This window comes from Salvelinus fontinalis, chromosome 7 (genome assembly GCF_029448725.1).
Source record: "Salvelinus fontinalis isolate EN_2023a chromosome 7, ASM2944872v1, whole genome shotgun sequence".
NCBI lineage: Eukaryota > Metazoa > Chordata > Actinopteri > Salmoniformes > Salmonidae > Salvelinus > Salvelinus fontinalis.
This window is the reverse complement of record NC_074671.1, coordinates 53544191-53568617: the sequence shown is the minus strand read 5'-3', so window position 1 is coordinate 53568617 and position 24427 is coordinate 53544191. Positions and strand designations below refer to the sequence as shown.

General features: G+C 43.3%; 1 protein-coding gene and 1 pseudogene across 4 annotated transcripts; one reads left to right on the top strand and one right to left on the bottom strand.

The window, feature by feature from the left end:
* Positions 1-432: 432 nt before the first annotated feature.
* On the top strand, positions 433-1152 carry LOC129859685 (claudin-10-like; annotated as a pseudogene).
* A 3750-nt stretch (positions 1153-4902) lies between these two features.
* Positions 4903-16931, bottom strand: LOC129859684 (cilium assembly protein DZIP1-like). 4 transcript variants are annotated; one of them, XM_055929751.1, is made up of 19 exons: positions 16419-16931; positions 15232-15454; positions 14367-14969; positions 12412-12496; positions 11929-12065; positions 11660-11806; positions 11402-11527; positions 11252-11314; positions 10977-11105; positions 10625-10673; positions 10368-10418; positions 10063-10122; positions 9517-9674; positions 9091-9295; positions 6749-6902; positions 6172-6569; positions 5851-5978; positions 5558-5720; positions 4903-5467 (listed from the first exon to the last, which is right to left on the bottom strand). In XM_055929751.1, exons 3-19 carry the CDS (start codon positions 14823-14825, stop codon positions 5388-5390), a joined length of 2592 nt encoding a protein of 863 aa, XP_055785726.1. In that variant the 5' UTR covers positions 14826-14969; positions 15232-15454; positions 16419-16931; the 3' UTR covers positions 4903-5387. The 4 variants fall into 4 exon arrangements, with proteins under 4 accessions (XP_055785726.1, XP_055785723.1, XP_055785724.1 ...); XM_055929748.1 differs by having other exon boundaries at positions 15296-15454; XM_055929749.1 differs by having other exon boundaries at positions 14367-14936; positions 15296-15454.
* Positions 16932-24427: the final 7496 nt, after the last annotated feature.

Below are 24427 nucleotides of genomic sequence, written 5' to 3'. Positions count from 1 at the left end.
TTCGACCAAGCTGTTGTTGTTGTTCTCCCTTTTCAAATGATTCAAATGTAGTCCAATCAAAATCAAGATATTTTATAGGTCTATAAATAATCACCAACTCTTTTAGATGTTACTTTCCTAATATTGTCAGCACAGTCATACCTGCCAAAGCAGTCAGGGAGGTTGCCTGTAAACAGTCTCTGTTTTTGGTGTTGCCACTCAATTCTGCCCGGACACTGTTTCCTATTTAAACCAAGAGTGATATGCCGCCCAACTGACAGACCGATGCTCCTATCTTGTGCTCTTCTAAACTAATATAGAATCCTTTTTAATGGATGCATTTTTGTGAATTCCGTGACTAGATTGGGTAAAACCAGTAACCTTGTAATAGCTCCATTAACTTACCCTCGGTAGTCCCTGTGAGCGATCCTCTCCACCTGTCCAGACAGAGGAATGTGGAGGAAGTTGGTTCAGATCCTGGGCCTCGTGGTGTCCATGCTGGACTGGGTGTTTGTAGCCTGCACCCTGGCTATCGACTACTGGAGGGTGGCCCAGGTCGGGGACAGGGTGGGTCCTCAATTGTCAGTGTGACCTGGTTCTGGTCCAACCTGTGGAAGGACTGCTCTGAGGACTCTACCGCTGTGGTCAACTGTGTGGACTTTGGGGTACTGAGGACGGTGAAACGTGGTTGGAGTACTAGAATCTCTCATCTCGTATCTGGTATCTCTGTGTGGAATAGTCAGGAGTCTTACGGGTGCAGTGTCTGTTAATATGAATCTTTCTCTGAATTTAACTTAATTAATTAAAGCATATTGGCAGGCTAACACAGCTATGATACGTAGTGACTAATACAACAATACATGATATTTGCGATTTATTTTATTTGGCTAAGCTAGGTTCAATTAATTTTGTACATAATGTTACAGTAATTGATTAGCCTCCAAAGCAATGAGACCCGTCTGTGTAACACAGTGTACATCCAGGGAGTGAGAGGACTTCTGATGATTGGTCTAGCCCTGGGGCTGGTGAACTGTGTTTTCCTTTGTTGGAATGGAGTGCCCTTACATTGGAGGAAACCAGAGAACCAATGACAAACTACTATTAACAGCTGCCTCTCTCAGGACACATACCGTACAAATCACTTTAACTTACGAGTTTTAAACTTCCTCATCCCGACTATATGTTTTTCTTCTTCGGTTCCTAATCCCTGACGCATCATCATGCAGGCGTCTCAGACATCAGCAGTTATTGCTAATAAACGCAGTTGCAGCAGCCATTTTTACATGCCTAAGCAGACCTATCAAAACTAAGGCAATGTCGCAAATAGAACAATCTGAGGGAAGATGTTGGAGTAACAAACCGTATGGGAATATCAAGCAGTTTTTTTCTACATTTTTCCCTACTCAGGTATGACATTGGATCTGCTCTTTGGCTTGGCCTAGTGGGATGCTTCCTCATCATATTAGGACCCATACTGTTCTCTGACACTATATTCACAGTAGCCCATTCAAACAGGTTAAATGTACAGTACAGTATAAGCATACATGCCTGATTTACATACAACACCACATAAGCATGCTTCTCTAAATGAATGGTGTATTTTCAGTCTACAATGCGATTTGCATAAAGCTTGAGTGCATGCTTTCTGAATATATCTTATCTTAATTCGCTAGCAGGGTGGAATTGGCCCCCTCCTCCAGATCTCCCATGGTGCCCCTCACCAGAGAATTTTGAACTAGAGAAAACAGCCAATCAAAACAGTCACAGGAGCCAAAGGGATCCAACAAGTCCCACCTCTACAGTGATTGGTTGTGATCGTGTGGCATGTTGCACTGGGATTGAAGTTTGTTTTGTTATGTAGCTGTTCCATGTGTATTAGAATGTTCTTTTTCATTTTAAAATGCTATTTTAATTATTGTGGCAAAACAAATTGTCCAATTAAGATCTACTTTGGGATACTGTCCTCAGCTCTACTCTATAGGTTATTTTACATAGATCATTATCAGTTTGTTCAGAGAATATTGACATGAATCAGTTACATGCACCAGTGTCTTGTGACCTTAGCTGGGAGGGAGCAGTTCACCCACTGTGATTTGAGATAAAGGGCTATGAGAGAGAGACCTAGTCAAACCCCCATACGAGTGGAGGGAGGAAACCAGTTTCATGAATCCCCATCCATGACGCTATCTCCCCCTGGATCGTGGGAAAAGAGACGTTTGCTTACGGAGCAAAACCCTGTGAGATAAGCCAAACGTCCACAATGCTGGTTTGACTGGGAGGCATCAGTGGCATAACAATGCAAGTGCCTGGCTGCACCTTGACTTCCACAGACCGAAGATCCCTGAGCAACTCTGGAACTTCACTCCAGCTTTGTTCACTACATCCATTTCTCTGGTAAATCCTCTTCATAAGCATAGCTTTTTTTCCCCTGTAACCACTGCCAAGCTCAAGGAGAGCATTCTCCTTATCACCATCATCATGAAGCATAGGACGGTGATGATGTACATGGAGATAGGCTGCTTTGTGTCGTGTCTGGCTGGATTCTGGTGAGCTCCACCCTGGCTATAGAGTACTGGACCTGGTCTGGAGTGGGCAGCGTGGTGCTCACCACCGGCAACTACTTCTCTAACCTCTGGAATGACTGTGTCTCAAACTCAACGGGGGTGTCCGACTGCAAAGAGTACCCCTCCATGGTGGTACTACCAGGTATGTTCTGGTCAGCTTGTCACAACTTCCATGGATGTGTGATTCTGTCTTAATATGGACACCTAACATCTGATGATACATGATGGGATATTGACTCTTACAACTTGGAGGGTTGTAATCAAGATCTTCAGTGCAGTTCGGTGCAGTTGATTGCCATTCAGCAGATGCTCTTATACAGTACTACATTACAGGCAGATAATGGGGCAGGGCAGAAGTATGAATATAAATATCATGATCAACATTTTGCAGACAGAAGTAGCGATACCATAGAGTGGAATCCACAAACTCCAATATACACGGGGTATACAACACATTAAAAACACCCAATCTTTCCATGACATAGACTGACCAGGTGAATCCAGGTAAATGCTATGATCCCTTCTTGACGTCACTTGCCACTTCAATCGGTGCAGAGGAAGGGAAGGAGAAAGCTTAAAGGACTGTGGACTGTGTGTGTGTGCCATTCAGGGTGTGAATGGGCAAGGCAAAAGCCTTAAGTACCTTTGAATGGGGTATGGTAGTACCTGCCAGGCACACCGGTTTGTGTCAAGAACTTCAACGCTGTTGGCTTTTTTTGGGACATCTAGCCAACTTCACACAATTGTGGGAAGCATTGGAGCCAACATGGGCCAGCATCCCTGTGAAACACTTTTGACACATTTAAAAAAAAACATTTCAGTCATTTAGCAGACACTCTTATCCAGAGCAACTCATAGTAGTGAGTGCATACATTTTCATACTGGTCCTCCATGGGATTCAAACCCACAAGCCTGGCTTTGCAAGTGCCATGCTCTAACAAGTGAGCAACACGGGACTTGTTGTACATTGTAGAGTCCATACTCTGATGAATTGTAGCTGTTCTGAGGGCAAACGGGGGTTGGTACAACTCAATATTAGGAAGTTGTTCCTAATGTTTTGTATACTCAGTGTATAATACATAAATGTAGTCCTGTACTTTGGCTTCCTGTTTAACTGAGTGTTCTACTCTTTGCATCAGCGTTCCTTCACTCAGTAAGGGCTCTGTCCATCTGTTCTGTCATCCTTGAGTTCTTCGCTGGAGCCCTCACACTGATAGGGATGAAGTGCACCAAGATTGGAGGGTCAGAGCTCGCCAACACACGGGTCACCTTCGCCGGGGGAATCACCTATCTGGCGTCTGGTAAGATATGTTTATGGTGTACCTGATTAGTAACCGAAGTGGCGCAGCAGTCACGAGTGGCACAACGGTCAAAGGCACTGCATCTCAGTGCTAGAAGCGTGACTACAGACCCTGGTTTGATTCCAGGCTGTATCTCAACTGGCTGTGATTGGGAATACTATAGGGCGGTGCACAATTGGCCCAGTGTCATCGGGGCTTGGCCGGGGTAGGCCATCATTATAAATAAGAATTTGTTCTTAACTGACTTGCCTAGTTAAATATGATAATAATAGCTGTTTTCCTCCTAGAATTTGCTGGCCCGATCGTGTACTCCTGGTGGGGTAACAAAGTAAGATCAGCGTTTGTGGATCCCAATTTCAAGGCACAAAAGTGAGTAGATTTTTCCCCCAATGAGACTGCTGGAACACACTAGAACAACATTCGTTTTAAGTAGTTAAGTATACAGTATATGCCTTCAAATTTTTTCTCTTCAGATTTGAAATCGGAGCAGCGTTTTTCATTGGCTGGGGAGGCTCGCTCTTGCTCATCACCGGTGGTTTCGTACTCAGTTTCTTCTCTGGAAAGGAGGGTCTACGCTTGACGTAATACTTTCCACAATATTCCTGCTTCACCCGAAAGACAATAGATTGCATCAAATGAATATATTTTGTGTCGGATATGTTCATCATCTCACAATTCTCTTGCTCCGTCTTCGGGTTCAAAGAAAAGGCCCCGCAGACCTAACTCCTATGCCACAGCTTGGACCAGACGCACATACATGATGCCAAACTCTTCCAGAGTGACTCCAATGCCACAATAGGTCCAAGGGAGCTGAGGTGGCAGAAGGATCAAGACAACAAGGACCACTGGGACGATTTAGTTTGAGCTGCAGTAGCTCCTGTACTGCAGGAAATACACTGCTTCATATCATTGGCCGTTAGTTACCATGAAAACATTGTGGGAACTGACTCAATTTGATTTGGTAACTGTCTCACCACCTACACCTTGTAGATACCTCATGTATGACTGTTTTACTAACATATAACTGTGTTCCTGTAGTGAACTGAATTGACATCAAGGAAAGGGATGAAAGTTTTCATTTGATTAAAAAACAAATGTTGTATTGCTTGTCTACTAGCATGTATAAATATTTTATATACAAACAAAAATTATTTTCTTCCATAGGACATTCAAATGTCTTACAAATGTCATGTAAATTGTTTTGACACAAATCATACAAGTACCTCACATGGAGTGCAATATCACATTTCATAAAACCTCTAAGGTGACAATTCCCTGTAGCTAATATATAATCTGTATATAAAATAAAAACACTGAAAACCGCCACAAGGCAGATGGCTACCACTGTCATAGGTGTATATCTCAAGAGATAAACTGTGTCCTGAGCAGAGGATCTCTTCCTTAAGTCTCTTTTATATGCAACTGTAATTCTAACAGTATCGGTAAATCATGTATAAGTATATTTGCCTTCCAAAGAATTCCTATGAATGTAATATTGAGTTTTATCATTGTAGAACTGTAAACCTGTATCACCTCCATATTACTATATATCATCGTCACTCCAGTCGCTGACAGAGACCAGGCTGCTCTTCAGAGTGCTGCCGGTTCCGGCTTCATTCAAACCTGGGGAATGGATAAACATCATCAGAGGCTGAAGGTGAAGGATAAAGGGACCTGAATGGAGCCGGGTCTGTGAGAGTGAGTGAGACTGACCTGTTTTCTGCCCCTTCCCGGTGGATGTTCCCCAGACACTGGTAGTGCTGTCTGATTCCAGGCTCTTCCTCACGGGGGCGGTGGGCTTGCCCACAGGGGCGGGTACCGATAGGTCATCCAACGAGGAGATATCCCAGTCATCCTCCTCATCCTCGTTTGTATACTGAAACGCCACATAACAGTCCAGATGAACACGATTAGGATATGAGAACATTCTGACGTCAGCAAATGTTCTGTTTGTTCTCTGAGTTGATGATGACACTGCAGAGAGGAGACGAGAGAGGATTTCTCACCTTGAGTTCCTGTACAACGTCTTTGTCTTTCCTCTCTGGTAAGATGCTCACTCCCCCTAGTGGCTTCTTTGGTCCTCTGTCTGCAAGCTGCTTCTCCAGGCTCTTAGTCAAGTCTTTGACCAGGTTATCTGGAAAGACAAATATGGTCAGCACAATGCATAAAAACCTATGGGCAACAGTTTTCAATAAACACACAACTAAAAGAAAAGGCTGTAGATTTGAGATATGTGTGTTGTTATCTGATATTAGCACTTAAAGGAGTAAATCACACAAAGGAGTAAATCAGCCTCGTGGTGTAAAAACAACAAAAGTCCCTCTTACTGTTTGTAGTCTTCTGTACGTTCCCATTCTGGTCTTTGTAGTTCTGGAGCTGTTGTGGGTCGACCTCCTCCAACTCACTCCCCTCTGTCCACTCTCCCTCGCTCTCTACCACAGTGACTGCTGTCTTGGTCGTGTTGACCGCAGTGCTTCTGAGCTGCTGGGTTTTATATGGCTGAGCCTGGGTGGTAATGGGCTGGACCTGTTTGGGCTGGCTTGATCTGGCCTGGACCGGTTTGGACTGGGTGAGTTTGTGATGGGGGGTGGTCTTGGGTTGTGTTGGTTTGGGCTGGGAGGCTCTGTGATGAGGGACTCTCTGCTCCTGTCTGGGTTTCTGAGGTGGCTCCTCCTCCTCTTCCTCCTCTGATGATGACTCATCGTCTGAGCTGAAAGGAGGGGTCCTACGAGAACAAAGGCAATGTCATAATTTGAAATGAACGTACAATCAATCACTCCCTTATAAGGTAATAAGAAACTGACACCACATAAATGAAGCCAGTGGCGAGGTAGTCTCTTTAGACAGGGTGTCTATCTGGCATGCATTGAGACAAACAGCAGGAGATTCTGACTCGGTAACTACTTTGGAGTGGAGGTCTTGGGCAGGGTACTGGTAAGGGTCCGGGGGGCAGGCTGGGGGGTCGTCTGCAGCTGTTTGGCAGGCGCTGCTGTGGGTCCTGACATCACTTGGGTCACCTTGGAGGAAAGGCTGCTGGACAGCTGTCTGGCCTGGGTCACTGTAGGGAGGGACAGAACAACAACAATCAGCTGATTTGTTTGTTTGAGGACGTCTCGAGGCCTAAGTAGGTTAAAACAGTGACGAACATAACTCCTGTTGCGAGCCGCTTAAGGCTTAAACTGTTACATTGATTAAGGGGGACTTGTTTAATGTCACCAGCAGCATGCTAGCAAACTATCACCAGAGAATGGAATAGACCCACGAGATGAAACATGAACTCCTCAGCAAAAACTACATGAACATTCTTGAATGCGTTAAAAGTTCTAAGTCCTCATACTCCCCACATGCTATAGACCACCAAGTGCTAACAGTCAGTATCTGGATAATATGTGTGAAATGCTTGACAATGTATGTGATATCAACAGAGAAGTATGTTTCCTTGGTGATTCAAATATTGACTGGCTCTCATCAAGCTGCTCACTCAATAACAAACTTCAAACTGTAACCAGTCCCTGCAACCTGGTTCAGGTTATCAGTCAACCTACCAGGGTAGTTACAAACAACACGGGAATGAAATCATCAACATGTTTTGATCACATCTTTACTAATGCTGCTGAATTGTGCTTTAAAGCAGTATCCAAATCCATAGGATGTAGTGATCTCAATATAGTAGCCATATCTAGGAAAACCAAAGTTCCAAAGGCAGGGCCTAATATACTATATAAGAGGTCAGACAATAAGTTTTGTAGTGATTCATATGTTGATGTAGAGAATATTTGCTGGTCTGTGGTGTGTAATGAGGAGCAACCAGACACTGCACTTGACACATTAATAAAATAGCTTATTCCAGTTACTAATAAGCACACACCCATTAAGAAAATGAATGTAAAAACTGTTAAATCCCCTTGGATTGATGAGGAATTTAAAAATTGTATGGTTGAGAGGGATGAGGCAAAAGGTATGGCAAATAAGTCTGGCAGCCCAACTGATTGGCAAACTTACTGCAAATTAAGAAATCATGTGACTAAACTAAATCAAAATAAACTATACTATGAAACAAAGATAAGTGATATAAAGAATGATAGTAAAAAGCTTTGGAGCACCTTAAATAAAATTTTGGGTAAAAAAGCCAACTAGGACCCTTACTTTCTTCAATCTTTACTAACTACATGCCACTGGCTTTGAGTAAGGCCAGTGTGTCTATGTATGCGGATGACTCAACACTATACACGTCAACTACTACAGAGACTGAAATGACTGCAACACTTAACAAAGAGCTGCAGTTAGTTTCAGAATGGGTGGTAAGGAATAAGTTAGTCCTAAATATTTCTAAAACTAAAAGCATTGTTTTTGGGACAAATCATTCACTAAACCCTAAACCTCACCTACAACTCGTAATAAATAATGTGGAAATTGAGCAAGTTGGGGTGACTAAACTGCTTGGAGTAACGCTGGACTGTAAACTGTCATGGTCAAAACATATTGAAACAACAGTAGCTAAGATGGGGAAGAGTCTGTCCATAATAAAGCACTGCTCTGCCTTCTTAACAACACAATCAACAAGGCAGGTCCTACAGGCACTGGTTTTGTCACACCTGGACTACTGTTCAGTAGTGTGGTCAGGTGCCACAAAGAGGGACTTGGGGAAATTGCAGTTGCCTCAGAATAGGGCAGCACGACTGGCCCTTAAAAGTATGCGAAGAGCTAACATTAATGACATGCATGTCAATCTCTCATGGCTCAAAGTGGAAGAGAGATTGACTGCATCATTACTTGTCTTTGTAAGAGGTGTTGACATGCTGAATGTACCGACACCCATGCATACCCCACAAGACATGCCACCAGAGGTCTCTTCACAGTCCCCAAGAACAGAACAGACTATGGGAGGCACACAGTACTACATAGAGCCATGACTACATGGAACTCTATTCCACATCAGGTAACTGATACAAGCAGTAGAATCAGATTTACAAAGCATGTAAAAATACACCTTATGGAACAGAGGGGACTGTGAAGTAACACAAACACAGGCAGACACATGCATACACACAAACTATAACATACAACACACGTACATGGATTTTGCATTGTAGATATGTGGTTAGGGTTAGTGTGTTGTGACTTCTGTAATGATTGGATTGTAATGTTTTTTTAAATTGTATAACTGCCTTAATTTTGCCGGACCCCAGGAAGAGTAGCGGCTGCCTCGGCAGCAGCTAACGGGGATCCATAATAAATACATCTACCTTGAGTGGGTTGTTTTGGTTTGACCCGCTGCTCGGGGGCAGAGTCACTCTCCGTCCTCTTGTCCTTCAGTCTCAGACGCAGTGTGTGAGCCACATCCTCACGGTGACGCCAATAGTCCGGAATGTCCTTCGCCACTCTCTCTCTCTCCGAGTGCAACTTAGCCATGAGATCACTGTACTCGCTGCCTCCGAGTCCCCTCAGACCCTACAGAGTTGTGTAGATTAGAAAACGGAAGACGCTTAACTATCATAAGGATTATCTTTACTGGGGAAACAAATGATCCCTCAAGTCTATAAGTGAAGTCAATTTGTTGTATGTTTTTGATGGTGGATCTGTCAGGCTGACTCTTTAATGGCATAGATCTTCCACAGAGTGATTTTAAAGATGCCATTGTGTATTTGTACTCATGAAGGTACAGTACATACCGGTTTGACTCCCAGGGACTCGAGCTTCTCTAGGAGTGCCTGCTCCAGGGCGGGACGCAGCTCCCTCTTGATGTTGGGGTTCTTCCTCAGGACACTGGTCACAGAAGACGGCTGCTTCATTACAACAACTGGCTTCTTCTCAGACACGCTGGACGAGTCTATGACAAGCACCAGACAGGTACAGTAGTTACACACATACACTTGATAACACACTCAAAATAACAGACGCCTTTGTAGTTTCAGAGGACAGGCTGGGCAAGCATGAAAATGATTTGAGAGAGAGAGCGGTGCATATGAGCTTCCTTTTCTTCCATTTACAAAGGACCTGTGCCATAGATAACTACAGCTAACAGCCACAGGATTCTGGAGAGGGACGGGCAGAAGAGAACATCTTGCTGCATTTTTGGGCCAACGTGGCTTTGACTGACTCGACTTCACAAATGCTCACTGACTACATGGCAGGCATCACAGACCGACTGACACGTCCGTGCAGAGAGCATGCATGGAGCAGACAGACAGACGCTGCTGCCGTCTAGACTGTGTTACCTTTGTCCTCCTCAGACAGCTCCTCTATAGGATCCAGTTTAGGAGCAGAGGGAGGCTGCTCTGATTGGACAACACAGGGGGTCAGAGGTCAGACAAGAGCGGGAATTAGGAAGAGGGAACTCAGGTAGAGGGAACAATAACATTGATCTCGAATGGTGTCTTGTTGGGAGGTCTGATCAACAGGGAGAGATCGCTGCCAGAACAGCCTTGTTACATGCTAGCATACCTTTTCTCTGAGCAAAAGGATGCAGATGTCTAGAATGACTGAGCTACATATGGTTGGGAATCTCCTGCTAATAACTTACCCTTCACTACTCTCTTTGGTTTAGGCTCTGGCGCTGGGGCTGTTATGATCACTGAAACATACAAAGTAGGAACAATAGTCAGTAATAACAGGTTCTTTACAGAACTATAAACAGCTAATATCCAAGTTCAAGCTAACATCCAGATTAAAGCTAATATCCAAGCTCAAGATAGTATCCAGATTCAAGCTAATATCCAAATATTAGTAAATATAAACATAGTAATGCAAAAAATAAAGTAAATGAAAAAGTATGCATACCTGGAACTTCAACTACTTTAGTAGGTGGATTTGAAGACATATGCTTTATCTGTGAAATGAAGAAGTACAATTAGCTACATTTCTTAATTATATATTTTTTGTATGTTTTGTATTCAACCCCTGCTGTTGAACCCCAAGGGCGTAATCTAATTTAATGAAACTTTTTAACATGCTTATGAAGTCAGAGCGGCCCTGACGACTACACTATATGAGTGTGTGAAAACATGACATGTCCATCCGGCACCATCAATCCAGGATTTCCTGTATGAGGGCCAAGTAGGCGCCCAGTTTCCTCATATTCCCAGCTGCCCCGGTGGCCGGGTCGCCAGGGGGTGGTGGTGAGTGAACTGACCTGCTGTCGCTGAGAGAGGATGATTACGTCCCGCTCCTGAAGCCGCTGGTCACTCTCCTCCTTCTGCCTCTGGCTCTGCTGCTGCCACTCCACCACAGACGACTCCAACCTGCTAAACTGATCCTGCCACTAAGAGGAGACATAGAACAGACGTAGACGTTAGAGATCCCACTGCGATGGCTGCCTCTTTCAAGGCTCTCCGCTGACCATTAACTATTCAACAGAACTCACAAGTAGTTCTGTTAACCAGTATTCTTCATGAAAACTTCAGATACCTGATTTTTCTCACTCTCATGGTTTGCCTTCATTTTTTCCATTTTTGATGTAAACCTTTCTTCCTGTAACAAAATAAATAGTTGATAAAAAAAATCATTTTAATCACAACTTGAAATATTTAAGAGAAGAAGTACTGCTTAGCTGCTTACCAGTTTCTTGTGTTTCTGATCCATTTTCTGGACCACAACCTTGTGTTTTTCATCCATGTCTTGGTCAGTCTGCTGGGGAGCAGGACTGGGCCTCCTCTCAGGAGTGGTCATCTTGAGGTCCACTTTCTGTACAGATCACATCCAATCATTCAAACAAAAACCTCCCTGACTTACAGAACCAAATCACCAGCGCATCAGTTTAAATTGGACACAGAACCATGAAAGTCAGCGCTTCGCCAAATGGACTAGTGGACTCACTTGTTGAAGAAGAGCGTTCCTGTTGTGAAGTATCTCTATCTCCCTCCGGAAACCGACTCTCATCTCCTCCATCTTCCTGTGTTCTTCTTCCTTCCAGCTCTCTAGCTTTCTCATCAAATCCTGGTGCATGGACTGCTGGTCTCTTTCCTACAGATGAAAAGAGAATAAAAATGGTCAAAATCTCTCAACAAATACGCAAGTGCAAACATTGCGTTCAATAACAGAGTTGATCAATGCCATGGAAACAAGCACGGTTCTTATTGTCCCACCTGAGAGGCTTTGGCCAAGAGGGCTTGCCTCTGTGACTCCAGCTCAGATGTGGTGTAACTCAGCTGCCCTTTCAGCCGACTGATCTCCTCCTCATCTGCAATGCTCTTCACTTTCCTCTGGTTGCCTGTCCTTAACTCTGACAGAAACAATCACAGAGACATACTAATGAAGAAAAAGTTAGCCTAACTAGTGTTTCAGGGCTGGGCTCAATGATACATCTCTCTCGTTCTGCTAGACTGGGAGTGTGTGACATGTCTACTGCTGCTGCAAACTAGAGTGGGATGTCATAGGAACTGGTTTCCCAGCATTGCAGGAACACTGCGGTGCGCTTGGGGACACCCATACCAGTGGGACTCCCTATGGGACTGTCAGGGGAGACAGGGTGGTTGGCTGCAGCGACCCTTCTTACCTGACTGACTGTTACTTTCCCTACCGTTGTCTCTAAACTGATGATCGAACCTTTTAAAGCTCTCTTGACTTACGGCTGTCGTACTCGTCTGGATGGCGACGTTGCATATGATTCTGGAGAAAGGAGGAATTCATGAAGGCTTTATCACAATGTTGACACTAAAGGAAAAGAAAAGGAAACAGAATTATACATCTACAGTACATTCCCATGCAATGATTGCAACGAATCAATGGTCTGAATACATGTTGTATTCACTTATAGATCAAATGTAAGGCCAATTTCGCAATAGGCAACTTGGGCTGTGTGTAAGAAATAAACACATCTGAACCCAAAGCTCAAGCCGCGACTATACTATATACCATTAAGCTTCAGGGACTGTTTCCTGGGAGACAGATCGACATAGCGTGTGTGACGTGATTCACCCCATATGCCTGGCGTCACCTCGCTCCAGCTCACAGGGGGAGTGACAGACGGGGCATATTCAACGCCGGAGCAACCACATCACACGCCACATTTAACGCCCGACACCAACACAGCACGCATCTGTGCCTTCATTCAAACTGAGCCGCACTGCCACCGATACCTTGTTGCCTCGCGTGCTGGTGCTCTACCATGCTGCAGGGGAAGTGGTGGTTTCTACAACAGAGACCCTTGTTGTTGTGTGCTGTAATTGCATTGCTGCTCTGGAATAACTTTGTAAATCGCCAGTGAAATTGAATTAGGTCTGGTCCTTGATAGAATCAAGGCGGTTGTGTGTCTGTTGGCATCCGTTTGCCGTGTCTAGATGTGCGAGACGGTAATAAAAAAAGCGGACTAAAACGTTAATTTACTAGATTGCATTGACAACACACAGGCTGAAATAGGCAGGACGTTTCTTGAATAATAAAAGTACTACAATTTAGGCAACATTTCTGCGAATTGCAGACAATTAGGCTAGATACTGTGTATCAGATACACTGTGCATTCTGTATATCTGTTGAAGTTTCTGTATCTGTAAATGTAGCTTGACGCAATACATTTGAGTACCTGTGTGAAACAATCAACACATCTAGGTCTATTTTTGGATGCATGGTGGCCCATCAATAATTGAGCTGTACAGACGCCTCGGTTATCAACGTGCCTGTTTGCCGGGCAGGGCACTCTCACCTAGCAACAATGCTCAGTCATATGAAACACTAGGTGTTGCCTTGGCAACAGCTGGGCCCTATTCAACAGCAATGCCCGTTAAAAATATAAGAATCCTTCTATTCTACATCTGTACAATAAATGCATACATTTCTGGTGTAGAAAATAGAAGAACATCAAAACGACACGTTGACGCGATACCAATGTCATTATGGAAACATGAATGAGGGTGGGGGAGGTGGTTCAGTCATTTTGGTTCCGTCTCTTGCCACCCTTCTGTAAGTGGATTAAAAGAAGTAGGTCTAATTATCATCAGCTGACACCATCTGCTCAGAGCACAATCCTATTGTTTAGGTCCCAAAACAAGGCTGATAATGATTACGTCTCCCAATCCTTATAAAGTGGCCACATTACAGCTACGGGACGAGGTGAACCTATTTCTCTGATTTAAATGGTATAATTCATTTAGACCAAATCAAATTTGATTTGTCACATGCGTCGTAAACAACAGCTTGACTAACAGTAGACTAACAGTGAAATGCTTACTTACAGGCCCTTCCCAACAATACAGAAAAAAAATCATTATAGAAAAATAATAACACAAGGAATAAATTCACATTGAGTAACGATAACTTGGCTATATACACAGGGTACCAGTACCGAGACAATGTGCAGGGGTACGAGGTAACCGAGGTAGATATGTACAAAGAAGACCTCCTGTTAACATTCTCACTCTTCTGACAATGATAATTGAACAAAGCTAAAGCAGCTCTGAATACCGCCCGGGGAACAATGGCTAAGAGGGGGACCCATGAGGAAGGTGGGTGGGGGGACTAACTGTTGTACAATACAAATGGAAACAGACACCGAGAAGAAGCGGCAGCGTGAGGAGGTGTTCAGTACCTTATGGCAATTGGTCATGTTGATCATAGCCTGCTGGTTGAGGGCAATGATTTTCTTCCTCTGCTTCAGCTCCGTCTTCAGTACCTTGGCCTGGTCCGCCTGCTTCTGCTGCTGGGCCAGGAGCTGCTGGTGCTCGCGGGCCTGGGTCTGCAGCCTTTCCTCGGCCGCCCCCAGGCTCAGGGTCAAGTACTCCTGGGAGTGCAGCAGGTACTCCACTGTCAGCTGGGCCAGGCGGAAGAGCTTGAGCAGCGCCGGGTCCACGGGGCTCTGGCAGCGGACACAACGCTCCCCCTCCACATTGCAGAAGGTCACCCCTGTGATGTGCTCCTGCAGGGTCTGGAAGTCCAGCTCGCTGGCCACCAGGTCCACGTCCACCGCGCTGATCCGGCGCCAGTCAACGCTCTCGCGTCGCGGCCGGAATTTGAAGGGCGGGATGGTGGTGGATGTGGAGGCAGACATGGCTGCTGGTGGTGGTGCTGGAGGACACAGGCCGCTGGAGGAGGGCTGGCTCAGGGGGGAGTTTAGGAGGGAGGGGATCCCAGCTGATGAGTGGGTCCCTTGGGTCTCTGGCTGGTATGGGTAATAGACGTTATTGTAAAATGGCTGAAAAAAAACAAGACATTTATACTAGGTTATTCTTTTTTATTTGATTTGTGACAGACAACAATGAATAGATTATTTTGTGCTACAGATTAGAAATGCAGCATCTCAATCAAGGTCAGGGAGAAACAAACGTTCCACCGGTATCACAGCAATACAACAGCAGCATGAACAGAGTATAGAATATGGAAGAAGAAAGCAAAGATTCCACCTCTCAGCACATGAATGAACCATATGAGATGACACAAAAAAGGCTAAGCATTACATTCGTATTCGATGGTAATCTACCCAGTTCTGCTGCTGTCGAGTTGATGCCGTGTTGTCCTTACCATCGTGGATTTCATGAGCCTTTATGAGATTGAACACAGAGAACGAGAAGTCGTTCCCTATTGGTGCACGCCCCCTTCAGCTGTACGCCGCGACACCGAGGCAGGGCGTCCTCTCGATCACCATGGGAACAGAACAGTTCGCCCCACTTTATGGGCTCCCTGGGGAGACATATGTTATCAAAATATTGCACCTAATCAATCCTAAATGATTCCACAATGCACGCGACTGCAGCATCAACAGCATCCTCGCACGCTGGATGTTTTCAATGTTTTTGTAAAGTCACCCATGACACTGACGTAATAATATATGACCAATTTTAATTAATGTTCTGCTATTCTGACCACGTGATATCTGTCTGGCTAACATCTGCAACAAAAATGCTTAAACTTCAGTCTTTTTTTCTATTTGTGCATTAAAAGCCACATAACCAATTGAGTTAAGTGAAGTGTCAAGCTCTCAACATGCATGACATTGCTTGATTGCTATTACCAAATCATATCAATCAAATCACGCAGCTATTCTCATCGAACTAACGTTAGATACTTTGTATCTCAAATTTTTACAACTAATGACTGTTGACAAATAACCATATATATATATTCTGCAGCATCATCCACTTCTGGTTGCCCCTCTCAATTACGGGCACTGTGCCTCAAAACAGTTCAAGTTGGGACAAGTTGAACCCAACAATAGAACAGAACGCATGTGGAGAAACAGTTTTAGGACTTTTTTTTTAACGTTAGTTAGCTACCTAGCTATAAATGTAACTAGGCTATATTAGTTAATAGCGTAGTAACTAGTTCTTTAGCTAGCTAAGTAACGTTTATTTTGTAGACATTAACAAAATAGCAACCAGTAAATTAGCTAGCTCACACGTCTGTCTGTATATTCAAAAACATTACTAGCTAGGTAGCGGACTAAACTCCACTCAATGGCGTGGAGTTTAGTCCGTTAGTTACTACTGTCAGCACGCTAGCTAGCTAAATTGGCTAAAGGACATTTAATTTAGCAGCAAACTAATTTATTGAACATGGACTTCATCCTATGTGCCTTTTGAGTGTATCTCATAAAATAAATAACATTCTGATCGAACTCTAAGTTTTAGTTAGAACTCAAACTTACCGTCCGCAACGTTTTTAGAGTCCATAAAAACTGTTTTTCCACCGGACTCAAGCTTTACTGAGATCTTCGGATGGAGTGAGACTGGAGAGACCGCGGTGACGTAGCAGCTGCTGCACACATTCCAAAAACTCTGCTCATCCCGTGTCCCCTCTCAAAAGAGGGGGGAGGGGAATTAGGGAACTCAAACTGCTGAGATTTAGGAAAGGGGGATTGACAAATGTGGGTGTTAGTCTATTATCCCCTGAATACGCAATTGCATATACCATATACACATTTAGAGCCACAGTGCTTTTAACATTTAGTTGGCTGTTGGCCGTTACTTTTTAGCCACAGTCGTTGTTTTTACAGGCAAGAAAAGCAACCGCGCAAAGGACAGGCTGCTGCGCTCAAGGTGGTGTTCGTCCTTAAGCAGTTTTTAGTGGCTAAAGGACTCCCCCTTGTGGTGTAGATTATGAACTTCCCCACAGAGATGTGTGCCTTGTTCTGCCAGAAGATGTCAGTAGTAGGTCCTTAATAAAAATGCGTATGATTATGCATCACTGGCATGAGGCATTTTCAAGATAAGGCTGAGCAGGTAGCCTAGTCTTTCTGGCAAAACGTATTCCTATTTATTTTATTATATTATAATTTTATCACATTTTTAAGACACATTCTAGTTAATTTGGTCCTTTGGAATCACATTCCAGATGTCTCATAATAAAATAAGACCATGTTGAGATTATTAACATGAGTACACTGTCAATGACTCAACAATTCCCTACACACTCTTATTAGCATGACACAGACAATCGGACATCTAACTCACTATTATCAAGGGGAAACATGTCAGCTGTTTTAGTTGAGGGCAGTCAGGCCAAACAGCTGTGGGGGCAGGGAGAGAACACAGCACCTCCTTGTTAAAAGAGACAGAAAGACACTGTGGGGTGCTTCGTGCCAGTCAGCGCACGCACACACACACACACACACACACACACACACACACACACACACACACACACACACACACACACACACACACACACACACACACACACACACAGTGAACATTCCATTGCTCATTTAACAAGGGAGATTAGGTGGTAGGACAATCCTAAAACTCGTACTTTACTTTCCATCTTGAGAGTGCCTTTCATATCACATCAGCTTAAAGGGGTGGTAGGTAGCCTAGTGGTTAGAGCGTTGAGCCAGTAACCAAAAGGTTGCTGGATCAAATCCCTGAGCTGACAAGGTAAAAAAATCTGTTGTTCTGCCCCTGAACAAGGAAGTTAACCCACTGTTCCCTGGTAGGCTGTCATTGTAAATAAGAATTTGTTGTTAACTGACTTGCCTAGTTAAATAAAGGTATGAAAGATAATCTAGTGCTGAACCTGCTGTTGGAGTCCTGCTGCTGTGGTAGACTGAGAGTAGATGCTATATGAGCAGTGGATGCTGGTCAGTCCCCAGGCTGTACCACTAGCAGCAGATAGAAGTCCTGATGAATAGTGGATTTAATTGAGACAGACAGGATAGCCCCAGATAGACTGACAGGATAGCCTTGGGCAGACAGACAGAGACTTTTCCCTCAGGTGCTTTTCCAGGAGCAGACAGGAAGCCCATGCTGGTGTGATGTGGCATCCCAATGAAACATCCCACAGTTCAGCAAAAGGACATCATGTTGAAGATGATGTGTAGTGGTCCAATTTCACCCAAAGGCACCTGACCACACACCCGTAGATGCTTACTCCAAAGGTATTGGTGATAGGTCCCTGTGCTTTATGCCATGGCATAAGTCATACCGTACAGACTTTACACAGTGAGTTATATAGAGATACTGAAAGTCTGAAAGCATTGCATCACATAAGTCAAGAAGACACCCACACACGTTCAGCGGATTGATGGCTCTTTAATGTTTCATTGATTAAAAGCTGTATAATTGAATATTCTGGGAAGACAAGCGGGGAAGAGCCATTTAGAAATGACTACTGCTTTTAAAAGACGTGTCATAGTGAGATGATTACTATTTGTGTGCTGGAGCCAGGCCACAGCTTGATGTGATGTCCCATGGCATAAAGCACAGGGACCTATCGACCTTTATGCCATGGGACATCACATCAAGCTGTGGCCTGGCTCCAGCACACAAATAGTAATCATCTCACTATGACACGTCTTTTAAAAGCAGTAGTCATTTCTAAATGGCTCTTCCCCGCTTGTCTTCCCAGAATATTCAATTATACAGCTTTTAATCAATGAAACATTAAAGAGCCATCAATCCGCTGAACGTGTGTGGGTGTCTTCTTGACTTATGTGATGCAATGCTTTCAGACTTTCAGTATCTCTATATAACTCACTGTGTAAAGTCTGTACGGTATGACTCTTGTGTTGGAGATAGGGAGTTCACACAACTGCAGTGAGCCAAGCATGGCAGGAGGGGAAGTGTTTGAGTACTGGCTGTTGCTATGTGATAGGGGGATGGGAAGTGGACATCACCATGTATTAACATAGATCATACTGTATTTTGATGTACCTTGTTAGGAATGTTAGCAAATAAATAGGTTATGGCTCCACTTTCTATTCATTTGAAATACTTGAGTTCTCTATCTCAGTGTGCAGGTAGAGAGCATCAGTAGCTATCTTAATTTGATAGGTTGAAAGACAAAAAAAGGGTGTAGATTTGAAAGGGCGATATCCGACATGGTCCCTAGGAATTCTCCAGCCTGATTCTCTCCCAATTCAGAGAAGGGATCTCATTCCTGTCAAGCCAGGACAAGAAAAGCACTTAACTTGACATTTAGAAAGGCACAGAGATTTTCTCTAGAGGCCAGGGGAAAAAGAAAAGAGGAGGATGTTATCGCAGACGTGTTTAAATGTCAAATGGGCTGGTAGCTCTGTGACCACAGAGATAGCAAAAACCTGTCCTCTGGCCTATTTGGAGTTCACATATTAAGCTTTCTCTACACATTCTCTTTTTTATCAAACATTATCTTCCAAGGCTTAGTGCTTAGCGAAAGGTCATCATCCCAGAACAATCTTCTTACATAGCATGTTAATGCTGCTCCAGCCCTTTCAGATACTACTGTAATACAAATTGATTTGAAACTGTCCACACATTTGGGCTGGATGAGATTTCACTGATCTTCATGACTCATCTGAAGTCATAGCTGCCTCAATAAATGAACAGACAGTTTTATAACACACATACAATCAAAAACATAATAACAGACATATACCTGAACAAGGTTGGTATTCTGTTGTGTTCCAAATGGCACCCCATGCCCTATATAATGCACTACTTTTGACCCGAGCCCTACGGGTCATGGTCAAAAGTAGTGCACTACATACAAGTAGTGCACTACATCCCTACATACTGTAGGGAATAGGGTGCCATTAGGGACGTATCCTACATCTACTTCAGGTGTCCCTTTGAAGCAGTCATCTACGGGTCCCGGTCAAAAGTAGTGCACTACATAGGAAATAGGGTGCCATTTGGGACGTATCCTACATCTACTTCTGGTGTCCTGTTGAAGCAGTCATGTTTTAAGACCTCTCCAGATATTCAACCACCGCTCTTGAAATATTGAGCACTAGCTGCATCATTCATTCATCGTTCCAACTGCTGCTTGTTGAAAGAATCATTACAATGTTATTTTAAATGGTGTTCCTTTACGTTGATATACAGTACCAGTCAAAAGTTTGGACACACCTACTCATTCAAAGGTTTTTCTTTATTTTTACTATTTTCTACATTGTAGAATAATAGTGAAGACATCAAAACTATGAAATAACACAGCTGGAATCATGTGGTAGCCAAAAAAGTGTTAAACAAATCGAAATATGTGTTTGACAAGTATGACAGCTTTGCACACTCTTGGCATTCTCTCAACCAGCTTCACCTGGAATGCTTTTCCAACAGTCTTGAAGGAGTTTCCACATATGCTGAGCACTAGTTGGCTGCTTTTCCTTCACTCTGTGGTCCAACTCATCCCCAACCATCTTGATTGGGTTGAGGTCAGCTGATTGTGGAGGCCTTGTCATCTGATGCAGTACTCCATCACTCTCCTCCTTGGTCAAATAGCCCTTACACAGCCTGGAGGTGTGTTGGGGCATTGTCCTGTTGAAAAACAAATGACTGTCCCACATAGCGCAAACCAGATGGGATGGCGTATCGCTGCAGAATGCTGTGGTAGCCATGCTGGTTAAATGTGCCTTGAATTATAAATGAATCACTGACAGTGTCACCAGCAAAGCACCCCCACACCATCACACTTCCTCCTCCATGCTTCACGGTGTGAACTACAAACGCGGAGATCATCCGTTCACCTACTCTGTGTCTCACAAAGACATGCGGTTGGAACCAAAAATCAAACATTTGGACTCATCAGATCAAAGGACAGATTTCTACCGGTCTAATGTACATTGCTTGTGTTTCCTGGCCCAGGCAAGTCTCTTCTTATTATTGGTGTCCTTTAGTAGTGGTTTCTTTACAGCAATTCGACCATGAAGGCCTGATTCACACAGTTGAACAGTTTATGTTGAGATGTGTTTGTTACTTGAACTCTGGGAAGCATTTATTTGGGCTGCAATTTATGAGGCTGGTAACTCTAATGAACTTATCCTCTGCAGCAGAGGTAACTCTGGGTCTTCTTTTCCTGTGGCAGTCCTCATGAGAGCCAGTTTCATCATAGTGCTTGATGGTTTTTGTTACTGCACTTGAAGAAACTTTAAAAGTTCATGAAATTTTGAGATTGACTGACCTTCATGTCTTAAAGTAATGATGGACTGTTGTTTCTCTTTGCTTATTTGAGCTGTTCTTGCCATAATATGGACTTGTGTTTTGCAAATAGGGCTATCTTCTGTACAGCAACCCTACCTTTTCACAACACAACTGATTGGCTCAAACGCATTAAGAAGGAAAGAAATTCCAAAAATTAACTTCTAACAAGGCACACCTGTTAATTGAAATTAATTCCAGGTGACTACCTCATGATGCTGGTTGAGAGAATGCCAAGTGTGCAAAGCTGTCATCAAGGCAAAGGGTGGCTACTTAGAAGAATCTCAAATATAAAATATATTTTAATTTGTTTAACATTTCTGTTGACTACATGTTTCCATATGTGTTATTTCATAGTTTTGATGTCTTCACTGTTATTCTACAATGTAGAAATAGTACAAATAAAGATAAACCCTGGAATGAGTAGGTGTGTCCAAACTTTTGACTGGTACTGTAATTGACTTCATTAATCATTTAAAGGTCAACAAACATTTGTTTTGAGGTTTTGTTTCTGCTAATCCTACAATCTAGCATACTAAGGGGTGTTGGGGACACAACATACTCTATTTTCTATTTCTGTCAGCTCTCACAATTCTTCATCCCAAATGGCACCATATTCCAATATAGTGCCCTACTTTTAACCAGAGCCCTATGGGCCCTGTTCAAAAGTAGTGCACTATATGGGGGAATAGAGTGCTATTTGGGACGCACACATGTCACTGTGGAACATGTCACTCAGAATGTACGATAAAATACTCCCTGTTGGCTGCCTTATGGAATGTGCCAAGACGAGATTCACTATATTTATGGCTGGAGGGAGATGACTAATCCATTAGTATATTTTTCTTACCATTTCTGCTCCGCTCACTGAATATTTTGAGGCTTTGATGTACAGTTGTCTAATGCACTTACCTAAGCAGCCCAGCATAACAAGCTTTCAAAGATTTCCCAGTGCAATTCTCCTAGTTTTGTGCAATGTGACTGCATTCTAATATTAAGATATCCGTTTGAAGCTTCCTTGCTCCTCCTCTGGGGAAGGTGTTTTCAGTAGATAATGACTTTCTGTGATTCAGACTGGATCCACAGGCTGTTCACCTTGTTTTCTTACCCAAGTTGCCCTGTTAAAAGTCCTCAATACCCACACATATTACTGCATGAATTCCACCATGATTCATTGACATTATTACACATACTGCTTTGGGAAAAACAGCAGCAATAACAGCTGTAATAACAGAAAATCATTTTAGACAAATTCACATTTTGTTTTTATATATACTGTAGTTGGGATATCACTTTAACAACATATATAAATATTGTTGACTTTCTGTGAGATTTGAAGCACTATGGGATGATTGAATGTTGGCCCTAGTCTTTAGTGGTGGAGTAATACATTGACTGGTGAGGGCTAATCTGGTGCCAGGGTCTGTGTGGCACAGCTCCCACTTCCTCTTTGACTCAGGTGGCACCCTGGGTTAACTCAGCACTCGCCCACCCACGCCCGCACCCACCCACGCGCACACGCACGCGCCCACACGCACAAACACACACATAGATCATAGATCAAGGTATTTTGCCCTACCATTACCAATAAAGGCCAGTGAGTGTAGTCTCTATCCTATTCTGCATCCCATGAATGTCCTTCCCTATAGATGGGTTAGCTGATTGCTAGCAAGCATGACAAGAAACTGCCATGCAGGGAATCGTAAGTGGCTCGTTTCAGATGGTTTCATTTTGTTCTTCATACCATGTCTTGTTTTAAGATGTTATGACTGATTTCATGTCAATTCTCGTTCAAATATTTTTTTATTGAACACACACAGGAATGGTGTATAGGTATGAAAGGCAGGTATACAATTTTTAACTAAACATAAAAGAGCAGACAGAAATAAAAAGATCCAGAGTTCTGGGTACAAAACAATTATTACAAAACAAGACATACAAAACAAGGACAGGTAGAAAGAAAGAGGGTGGGTGTCACCCCCCCCCCTTATTCCCCCCCTTTATCCCTCCCCCCCTTTATCCCTTCCCCTTATACCCCTCCCCGCTGCTCGGGTGGCGGTGTCAGCACGTGCTGCCCAGAGGTGGATTAAAATATTACAATGGAGAGTGCGTTAAAAAGTACAAATTCACAGCGCCGAATGGTCCAAGTAAGAGAGGAAAGGCTGCCAGATCTGATCAAATGTTAATAATTTATTGTTCAGAATATATCTAATCCTTTCTAAGTGTACAGTGTTTGCCAATTCGCTGAGCCATAATTTGGTAGTGGGCGCTTCCCTCTTTTTCCAGAACAACAAAATTAGTTTTTTTTGCCGAAATGAGACTGTAAGAGATGAGTTGTTTTTTGGGGTTGGTTAGTCCGATTAGGGAATCAGACACTCCCAGGATTATCAGAAGCGGGTCTGGGTCAATTGAAGTCTCCAGAACTTCAGAGAGGATCTTAAAAATTCCACACCAGTAACCATGCAAGCTAGAGCATAGGGCAAAGCAGTGGAGAAGTGTACCCTGTGCAGCCTGACATTTATCACACAAAGGGGATGTATCAGGAAATATCCTATGCAGTTTGGTTTTGGAATAGTGTAATCTGTGTAATATCTTGAATTGTATGAGCCGATGTCTGGAGTTAATGGAGCAGGTGTGGATATACTCCAAGCTATCTTCCCAGTCTGCCATCGAAATGTATTTCATGTCAATTCTAACACGGCAAAATGTGTTAGCTAGCTAACCAACAACTGGAACGAAGTATTTAAGAGACAACTAGTGCTCATTGTGAAAATGTATTTATGTTTTCAATAAACATATAGTATACATGTTGTAAACAATCTAAGCCAACCCGGTCTGCTTTTCCCCATAGTTAGTTGCAGATGCGTTGGCTTTGTTGCTAAACAACCAACCTGTCTATTCATCCGTCCGATATACCAGAGCTGGGTTCAAATACTATTTGAAATCATTTCAAAGACCAGAACTGCAAATCCACCCATTTGGCACTCCAGACAGACTCAAGCAAACGCTTCTATTTGAATGATTTTAAATAGTATTTGAACCCAGCTCTGCTATATACATCTATCGGGAATCGTATGCTAATCCAAAATACTTGTTGGTATCCCGTTTCACCCATTACTGAGTCATCTTTGGTTTGACTCGAGACCTTCTTTTGAATGCCTCCATTACACAACTATAGCACGATTTATAATGAACACTGACATATCTTTCAAATAATTTTATCAGGGCCAAGGCAAAAGGACACCTGAGAATTCACTCTCAC

What these genes read in the sequence shown, in the direction of transcription:
- LOC129859684 (XM_055929748.1), bottom strand. An exon ending in ATGAGAGTGAGAAAAATCAG is followed by an intron (nt 11,106 to 11,251) that starts GTATCTGAAGTT and finishes GTCTCCTCTTAG; the next exon opens with TGGCAGGATCAGTTTAGCAG. An exon ending in GCTGTCTGAGGAGGACAAAG is followed by an intron (nt 9,675 to 10,062) that starts GTAACACAGTCT and finishes TGCTTGTCATAG; the next exon opens with ACTCGTCCAGCGTGTCTGAG.